Below are 10,297 nucleotides of genomic sequence, written 5' to 3' on the forward strand. Positions count from 1 at the left end.
AGATAGTGAACAACAAGTTGAAAAATATAATTTATTGGGTTTAACGATAATAATATTTGACTCAATATACTTAAACAAAAAAATTTATTCATAAATCTAATAATGTCTGCGAAGCGCGGATATGTTAACTAGTTTTAGATAAATATTAATCTTTGGGTGAAATATTAAGAAGATATAATAATAATAATAATAATAATAATAATAATAATAATAATAATAATAATAATAATAATACTAGTAATAATAATATAACATATGTTTTTTTTCAAAATAACTTTTCAACTATAGTCGATAGGTTGATTGTATGTTAAACTACCACTGACAAATATACAACTCAGATTATTATAGAAGTCTAGTCATGTAGTTTTCAATAAAATAGGAAGTAGAGAAAATAAACAAGTGAAGCCGAATTTCATTCGAATCCTTTTTATTTAGAATATACACTAAATTCGTATGAAAAAGCATTACAATATCAATAAGCCTTTCCCTCAAAAGAGAAACACCAATTGATTACACAGTTCAAATGAGACAAGATGCAATATCATGCAATTATTGTAAAGTCAAACTTGTTTTAGTAGTGAAGCACGCGGAGATGATGTATACTGATAAACATGAGATTTCAATGGTAGTGGAGGTGGGTTGTAGTACTAGGGTAGCCGACCAAAAGGAAGTGGAAAAATTGGGAATGTAGGTAGTCTTGGGAATGAAGGTAGTCGTGGCAATGGAGGAATTGGGAGTAGAGGTAGTCGTAGAAATGGAGGAATAATTATTTGAAATGGAGGAAGAGGGGACTTAATTGGAGGTGGTGGAGATGGAGGAGTACAATTAGGTGGCGGAGGTGGAGTTCGCAACCAGGGAAATGGTATTGGAAAAGGGAATAAAGACGGTGGGGGAGGAGATTTATTATTGCAAGGCGGAGGTGGAGGTGGTGGAGGTGGAGATGGTGATGGAGGAGGTGGAGACTTAACTAGAGGTGGTGGAGATGGAGAAGGTGGTGGAGGGGGAGATGGTGATGGAGGAGAGGGGGATTTTATAAAAGGTGGTGGAGGAGTACAATTAGGTGGTAAAGGTGGAGTTCGCAACAAGGGAAATTGTATTGGGAAAGGGAATAAAGATGGTGGGGGAGGAGATACATTATTGCAAAACGGAGGTAGAGGTGGTGGAGGTGGAGATGGTGATGGAGGGGGTGGAGATGGAGAAAGTGGTGGAGGTGGAGATGTAGAAGGAGGAGGTGGTGGAGATGGTGAAGGTGGAGGTGGAGATGGCGATGGGGGAGGTGGTGGAGGAGATGGAGATGGATAAGGTGGTGGAGGAGGCGAGAAATCGACTGGAGGTGGTGGAGGTGGAGATGGTGATAGAAGAGGGGGGGAGTTTATTAGAGGTGGTGGATGTGGAGATGGTCCATCGATAGGTGAAGGCAATGGAGATGGAGATGGTCCATCGATAGGTGCAATTAATGATGGCAATGGAGATTGAGACGGAGAAGGTCCATTAGTAGGTGCAATTAATGGTGGTGATGGCAACGAAGATGGTCCATCAGTAGGCTCAATCATTGGTGGTGATGACAATGGAGATGGTCCATCAGTTTTTGCTATGAACGATGGTAATGGCAACAGAGATGGAGATGGTCCAACGGTAGGTTCGATCAATGGTGGTGATGGCAATGGAGATGGAGATGGTCCATTGGAAGGTGCAATTAATGTTGGTGATGGCAATGGAAATGGAGATGGACCATCAGTAGGTGCAATCAATGGCGGTGATGATAATGGAGATGGTGCATCGGTAGGTTCAATCAATGGTGGTGATGACAATGGAGATGGTCCATCAGTAGGTTCAATCAATGGTGGTGATGGCAATGGGGATGAAGATGGTCCATCGGTAGGTTCAATCAATGTTGGTGACGGAGATGGAGATGGTCCATCTGTAGGTGCAATCAATGGTGGATATGGCAATGGAGATGAAGATGGAGATGGTCCATCACTAGGTTCAATCAATGGTGGAGATGGCAATGGAGATGGTCCTTCGGTAGGTTCAATCAATGGTGGTGATGGCGATGGAGATAGTACAACGGTAGGCTCAATCAATGGTGGTGATGGCAATGAAGATGGAGATGGTTCATCGGTAGGTTCAATCAATGGTGGTGATGGCGATGGAGATGGTCCAGCGGTAGGTTCAATCAATGGTGGTGATGGCAATGGAGATGGAGATGGTCCATTGGTAGGTTTAATCAATGGTGGTGATGGCAGTGGAGATGGTCCATTGGTAGGTGAAATCAATAGTGGTGATGGCAATGGAGATGGAGATGGAGATGGAGATGGTCCATCGGTAGGTTCAATAAATGGCAATGGAGATGGTCCATCAGTAGGTGCAATCGATGGTGGTGATGTCAATGGAGATGGTACATTAGTAGGTGAAATCAATGGTGGTGATGGCAATGAAGATGGTACATCAGTAGGTGAAATCAATGGTGGTGATGGCAATGGAGATGGAGATGGAGATGGTTCATCGATAGGTTCAATCAATGGTGGTAATGGAAATGGAGATGGTCCATCAGTAGGTTCAATCAATGGTGGTGATGGCAATGGTGATGGAGATGGTGATTGTCCATTAGTACGTTCAATCAGTGGTGGTGATGGCAATGGAGATGGTCCATCAATAGGTGCAATCAATGGTGGTGATGGAAATGGAGATGGTGGTGGAGATGGCCCATTAATAGGTGCAATCAGTGGTGGTGATGGAAACGGAGATGGAGATGGTTCCTCGACAGGTGTAATCAATGGGGGTGACGACGATGGAGATGGAAGTGGTGGTGGAGGAGAATGGATTGGTGGTGGTGGATTATGGTAATAAGGTGGCGATGGATATGGAGTAAATGGTGGTGGAGGATTATTGTAATAAGGTGGCGGTGGAGATGGAGACAGTGGTGGTGGTGGTGGAGATTCTTTATGATATGTCGGAGGTGGTGGTGGTGGATGATGGTAATAATTTGGTGGGGGAGGTGGAGAAGGCGGTAGTGGATATTTGTAATAATGTGGAGGAGGTGGTGATGGTGATGGAGGTGGAGGTGATTTATAATAGTGACGGTATCGCGGAGGAGGCGGTGGAGGTGATCTATAATAGTAACGACGTCGTGGAGGAGGAGGCGGGGGCGATTTATAATAGTAACGACGTCGTGGAGGAGGCGGTGGAGGCGATCTATAATAGTAACGACGTCGTGGAGGAGGAGGTGGGGGAGATTTATAATAGTAACGACGTCGCGGAGGAGGTGGTGGAGGCGACCGTGGCCTATAACGGTATGACAAAGATGATGAATCATCAATATGAGGCTTATAATCAGCTGCTACACTAATAGCTATCAAGCAAAAGGCAAAAGCATACACAAGAAGGGGCCATTGCCCCAACTTTGATGGTGTTCCCATGTTGGAACCAAACTAGTTTGTTGTTTTTGCAACATTGATGGAAGAATTAGCTCTTTATATAGCAAGAGACCCAAACATTTGATAAAGACAAGTTAATTTTTTTGTAACAAAATTAAAGTGGCTCAAAACATTTAGAAAAACAAGTATGGTTTCATTTGGAAGAGGAAAGTACAAACTGGCCAAATGATCTATGAAAAATACACACTAAGTATATGGAATCTCATCTTAATATTATGAAATAGAGTCCTACTAAACTATGGGTTTAGTTCACGATAGACTATGAATTAGTCAAGATCAAGAGTATGTATCATTGTTTAGTATTTGCACTTTACATATAAATTTGTTTGACTTTTAGAGTGTGTTTGGTAAGAAGGAAAACATTTTTTGGAAAATGTTTTCCAATTTTTTCATGTTTGGTTGGGGCAAAGGTTTTGGAAAATATTTTCCAAATCAACTCATTTTTATCAAAATTAAGAAAATGACTTCCCTTCAAAAATTAAGAAAAACATTTTTCAAATCTCTCCTCCAATTTCAAATTATATTTTTTTTGGGAAAAAACATCAATTTTAAAAAAAATATTTTCAATTTCAAAATTTTATTTTTTTCACCCGACTTCTGACCCCTCCCCCCAACACCACCGCCTCTCCAAAAAATTAATTTTGCTTTTTAAAAGTATTTTCAAGTCCAAATTTTTATTTTTAAGCTCCTACCTCTCCCCCCCCCCCCCGGCTAGCTCCTACCCACCCCTACCAGCCCCCTCACCCCCACCCCCAACCCCCCAAAAAATTAATTTTTTTTTTTAAATACTATCAATTTTAAATTTTTATTTTTTCACTCCTACCCACTCCCTCTGCCCCCCTACCCCCACCCCTTATCACCACAACCCAAAAAAAATTGTTTTTAAAAAATATTTTCAATTTCATAAATTATTTTGTATTCTAGTAAAAATAAAAGATGTTCCTCAAAAATATTTTTCATTCATAAATCAAACACTAAAAATCATTTTCGAAAAATATTTTTTACTCACCAACCAAACATGAGAAAATAAGTCCAAAATCTACTTGTTTTCCAAGAAAACATTTTTCATGAAAAACATTTTCCTTCGTACCAAACACACCCTTAGTTATCTTTTGCAAATTGGATTTTGTCGTATTTAATTTCCCTATATAAATTAGCAAACACAATACATGAGAATTGTTTTCGTCTAGATAAAATATAAAGAGGAAATTAAACCAACCACACAAAATGATTGCAACTAATTTACTCGTTGCTATTTTTATTTTTTAGTGTATGTCATCTTGAATATATATTTTTCTTCCGATGTTTGATACATGTTCAAGATTAGTTTTTGTCCCCTATAATGATTACATTAATTAATTTACCTCCAATTATTATTATAATTAATTTTAAAAATTCTGATAATTTCAAAAATTAAGGAAATTGTTATAAATAATTTGTATTATAGTAAATGTCTAAATATGTGGAGTTCTTGTAGGATATGGTTAGAAATTCTACTTGGGGACCAAGTAAGGTTTTTCCTATAAATAAAGGGTTTTCCCATTGTAAATAAGATTTGTGAAAGATCAATAAATCCTGAATATACTTCGGGAGAAATAAGAAATCTTTTCTCTTCTCCCTGCTTTCTTCTTCTAAATTTATATAGTTTCATAACAGAAATTGATTAATAACTATTTTTTCATTAAAAAAAGTCAATTACTCCTACACGTGTACAATTCCTTCTCCTAAACTATAGGCACATAATAATTCATTTATCTCCACTTTAAATAATTTACATGAAAAAGTAATAATATTTTTTAATAATAAATAAGTATAAAAATAAAAATAGATATTTGATTTAAAAAACTAAAGGTTCAAACAACATATAAGTGGATTATTCAATAATGGTACATAGTATTAGGTAAATATATTAATTTTGAAATGAACTAAAATATAAAATCAAAATTAATTTAGTTTTAATATTTTTCATCATCTATCCTTATTATTAGAGGGAGAAAATTTATTATTATCTATTTATATCTAATAGGAGAGAAAAATACAATTACTATAAAATGAAATAAAATAAATTTATCATTAAATCAACAAAGATAATTTAAAATTTTAAAACAAAATAAAAATTTCAAAAATACCAAAAAAAATATCTCATGTATATTTTTTTATAAAATAAATTTATTCATACAACTAGGACCAATTTAGTTCTTTTGATCTTAAAAATTAGATTCTTTTTTATATTGTTATTAGATATTAAATAATCATAGTAATTAAAATTTAATAAAATTTCCCACTTATAATTTGACTTGAAGATTAAATAATATTTTTTAAATGCGTGGTTTTTAATTATGCATTTATAAAACATTTAAATTTGTGTTTTGTTTAACTTTTATAGTATTACATATTTGATGTGGAGAGTTGAAATTTGATTTTTTATAAGAAAAAAAGTTTTATAATTGCTTAACATTAATATATCATGACATAAAAAATGTAGTTAATCATAACAATTAGAATAACATTATAACAAAAAAGTTATATTGTAAATATATTTTATAAATTACTTTTGATTTAATCATTAAGACGTTTGAAACATCCGCTTAACATGTAATATATGTTAATACTAATTCTAATTAAGGGAGAAGCAATTTTATCATTTGCACCACATCTTGAATTGGTTCTCGTCTATACCCTATTATTATTATTCTAAAATCTATCCAAGAAATGATGTTTGTTTAAATTTTATTTTTTAATTTGAAAATTCATTAGAGATAAGGAAAAACTATCTAATTACACAAATAATGTAACCATGTGTAAGTATGAATCTGCTGTATAATTTGAAAAAAATTACATATTGTCTCACTAATTTTATAATTGCATATTAGAGTTCAGTCAAATACACTATTCTTACAAATTTCAAGTCACATACATGTATCAAAGACACTAGATGCATTTTGAAAAACAAATACACATGGAGAGGGCGAGTTAGATAATCAACATGATACATGTATCCTTGATAGATACATTCTGAAATACAGATGCATAGAGATGAAGGTGAGCGAGAAGTTAGTGTGTATTTTAGATAAATGTGAATCACAATTAGATATGGTGTATCTAAAATAAACTACACCTAATTTGACTCGCATGCATTTGAAATGCTTGTATATAATAAAATAAATATGATGCGAAAGATAATTCTGAAAAATAAAAAAGGCCGATGATTAAGATATAATCTTGTAAATTTTGTATTGTTTGCTCTAGAAATAATTTTAACTTTTTGTGTTTCATTGAGTCGGGGTGTGTACGAAAAGGGTTTATCGATTGTACAACGACTTAACTAATAAAAAGTTATTAATTTCTCTATTGTACTTATTAGAACTAGCAATTAGCATTGTCCAATTTTAGAGAGTGAAAATATGTACTTTTGGTGATAAGCAACTTACCAATTTAAAAGACATTGCTAAATAATAATTAGAGTTTGGTCAAAATTTATTTAATTTTTTTTTTAAAAAAAACTTGATCAATTATTCTATTTTTAGAATATATATATTTTTTACTTTTTAAAACTTTGATAAATAAGCTAGCACTGAGTTCATGTAAATTAATCAAGTGCCCTTTATAATGATGTTTTAATACATCTAATTGTTGAGTTCGAAAGTAATTAGGACGTCATACGAAAATTTATAATTTCAAATAATATAATATTAAACGACACATAAGACTATACTAAAAGACATTGTTATATGATGTAGTCAATTAGCCTACATTTATAAAACTAATTAAAACCCTTAAAATTGTACAGATAAAATCTCTCTTTAAACAAGGCTTTCTAAATGAGAAGAGGGGTCTTCAGAGTTTTAAAATTTTTCTCTAAAAAAAGAATAAACCAAACATAGAAGAGAATTATATTTTCCTTGCAAAAAATATTATGTATTAATGATAATATTTTGACTTTTATATTAAAAATAAATAAATTAAATAAGGTAAAAAAATCAAAACAAAATCTCAATACTAATGTCAACTATCAAATATCCAATAAGGGATTCTATAGAGATGAGTCAAAGGACTAGTTAAGTGTTGCAATACTTTTTGTCGATAAAATTTTAATTGAATTGGTAATTCTGTTAATTATAATCATACATGCATGGACATAAAAAAATGTAAATATTGTAACTATAGGAGGGGCAAACAGGCAAATTCGGACTGCTATGGAAAGTCAAAATTGGGCTAAATGAAAATGAATAAAGTATTTAATTTATTCTTATTTAACACATAAAAAAATTGATTGATGGATCAATATTCATGTTATTTATGATTCCAGAAATGATTAGGTAAAAACAGAAGATAAAAATCAAAATAAAATCAAAATCTTATGATTTCATAAATAATTAGATAAAAACATAAGATAAAAATCAAAATAAAATTGAACTCTCTCAGAGAAAGCAATGAGTTATAAAAAATAACAAGCAAAAGACAAATGGTGTTGACAATATGGATATTTGTATTTTTCTGTCTAAATATCCATATTTTAGTAGATAACATGGATAATATTTATATTAAATCAATTTTCAATTATTAGTTATTCAATACATATTTAATAAGTCGAATGAAATGATTACATGTTTCTTAAAACCATTTTATGAGCCTTAATTAGAACCAACATTTGAATATTTTCTTTTTGAAATTTGAAATTTTTCATTTTAAAACTTTAGACAGAAATGCCTAAAGTTTGCTTGATTTCAAATTGTTTGTGATTTTTACTATGTCTTAAGTAATGATCGTAAATCAACCGTTTGTGTACTTTGGCCAAATCTCCTTTCCAAGCTCATGTAGGTAGGCTATAAATTGATCTTTGAAAATAAAAATTCACTCAAGATTAATCAAATTATATTGCCAAACAATTTGTGATTTAGTATACACTTACCAATACCGGAAATAAAAAATAAAATTTATAAGTAAAATTTAATCAAATTTATGAGATATGTTAATTAATTAATAAGTGATATATTCGTAAATATATATAAATGGAAGAAACGGTTTGGTCTTGGAAAAATTTATTAGTTTTATGCGTCTGCTTCTTTTTTCTTTTTTTTTTTTATAAAAAAGCAAAAATCCTTAACTTCTTCTCCGTAACAGAAAAATTGTTTCTACTTCAATTTAAAAATAATTTTACTAATATCAAATGCCTTAAAATTTCCAACAAAAAAATATTTTTTCTCAAAATATATATTTTTGGTCTCTCAATAACAATGTCCAAACATGCTCTGAAACTGTACTAGTAGGAACACAATAAAAAAACTGAATTGTTAATCTGAACTTCTATCTGTCAAAATAATCTGTAACAAGGTACTTTTTCAAATTAACAGTAGACATAGTTAGGTATCAATAATGACCCACTCAGTCATTTTTTTTAAAAAAAATCATGACTTTGATCGTTTGTCCATCTTAATATCGACTCGGCTCTTTTATTAATGAGTTTGAAAAATTGATTTGAAATTTTGAGTTAAAGGTTGATAATGTGGTAAGTTTGTGAGTGTTAAAAGCTAAGTTGTTAATAAAGTAATTTTTGGGGTCCCTTGAAATTTCAAGTGTCAGAAAGAAATTCCGTCGATTCCATCAGTCCCAAAAGGTGAAATCTAATACGTCAGCGTTTTTAGTTGCAGATTCCGAGTCTTTTTGGAGGATTTGAAGTCCTAAGTTGTTGTGGAATTTTAGCTTATGAGTTGACTTCGATCAACATTCACGGTCCGAATGTTTGGATTGTAATTTCGAGAGTTTCGTTGGATTCAGGGGATCATTTTAGATCTAGATGAGGTCTTCGTTGATTTTCGTAAAGGTCCCGAGCTTGTTTTTAGCCTTTTTGGGCATGAGTTTCTTGTAGTTTTCATGGATGTCGAGTCAAAAAGACATCAGATTCCTTTATCGACGATTCCATTGAGTCTAGAACGTTGAGTATAATTTATTTGCGTATGTGATTTGTGTGCATGAGATTTCGAATGAGTCCCGAGGCTTTTGATCTTTTTAGAGTTGTGTCGATTTTTCTGGTGTCTAAGTTTTGGTGCAACTCCGCTTTTGCGAGAGTTGGCTTGCTATTACGACGCTTGGTTCGTTTTTGCGAATGGTCAACCTTTGTCGACCTTCACATTTGCGAAGCAGCCATCGCTTAAGCGACATTTGGTAAGCAAGGCTTGATCACAGAAGCGAACTCGCGATTTTTAGTTGGGTTCGCGTGGCAATATCAGAGAGGGTTTTTGCTATTATTTCGAGGCTTAAACCACATTTCACCATTTTTTTGAGTTTTGAAAACTTTGGGGAGATGATTTGGAAAAGATTCTCGAGTAAAATGTTTTGGGTAATGATTCTTAACTCTAAATTTTGGTCATCCATTATCATTATTGAATTTATGAGCTTAAATCAAGATTTTGGGTTGATAAATTGAAAGTTTTTCATGAACTTGAGTTTGAAGAAAAGTGAGTTTATGAACTGATTTTAAGTCCATTTTCGAAACAATTTTTCCTAATGATTTTTTAAATCCTTGGTTAATGTTTTCAAGTATTAAATTTCAGATTCAATCCTTAATTTTAGAATTGAGTTTTGTGTTGATTCATCCACCTTTCAAGAGGATTGATGTAGGTATTGTTGTTTCCGAAAATTTATTGCGAATACTTGCTTGTGCATACATTATATGACTTTTGAAGTGATTCGAAAGGGTAAGACTCGACTATTGGAGTAATTGTTGATTGATTTAAGGCAAACGACTTTCTAGACATCGTATTCTAGTTAAATTTGTATGGTTCCTTTGTTGTTTGTGTGTTGGGAGTATGGGAATGAGGCGAAGATTTAATTGTCCATTTGTTATATCTAATGAATAA

General features: G+C 32.6%; 1 protein-coding gene across 1 annotated transcript; it reads left to right on the forward strand.

Annotated features, from left to right (window-relative positions):
* Positions 1-592: 592 nt before the first annotated feature.
* LOC109119452 (glycine-rich cell wall structural protein 1-like) lies at positions 593-2,847 on the forward strand. Its single transcript, XM_069293072.1, has 3 exons — positions 593-687; positions 786-1,276; positions 1,487-2,847. The coding sequence occupies exons 1-3, from the start codon at positions 593-595 to the stop codon at positions 2,845-2,847; spliced, it is 1,947 nt and encodes a 648-aa protein (XP_069149173.1).
* Positions 2,848-10,297: the final 7,450 nt, after the last annotated feature.

This window comes from Solanum lycopersicum, chromosome 1 (genome assembly GCF_036512215.1).
Source record: "Solanum lycopersicum chromosome 1, SLM_r2.1".
Taxonomy (NCBI): Eukaryota; Viridiplantae; Streptophyta; class Magnoliopsida; order Solanales; family Solanaceae; genus Solanum; species Solanum lycopersicum.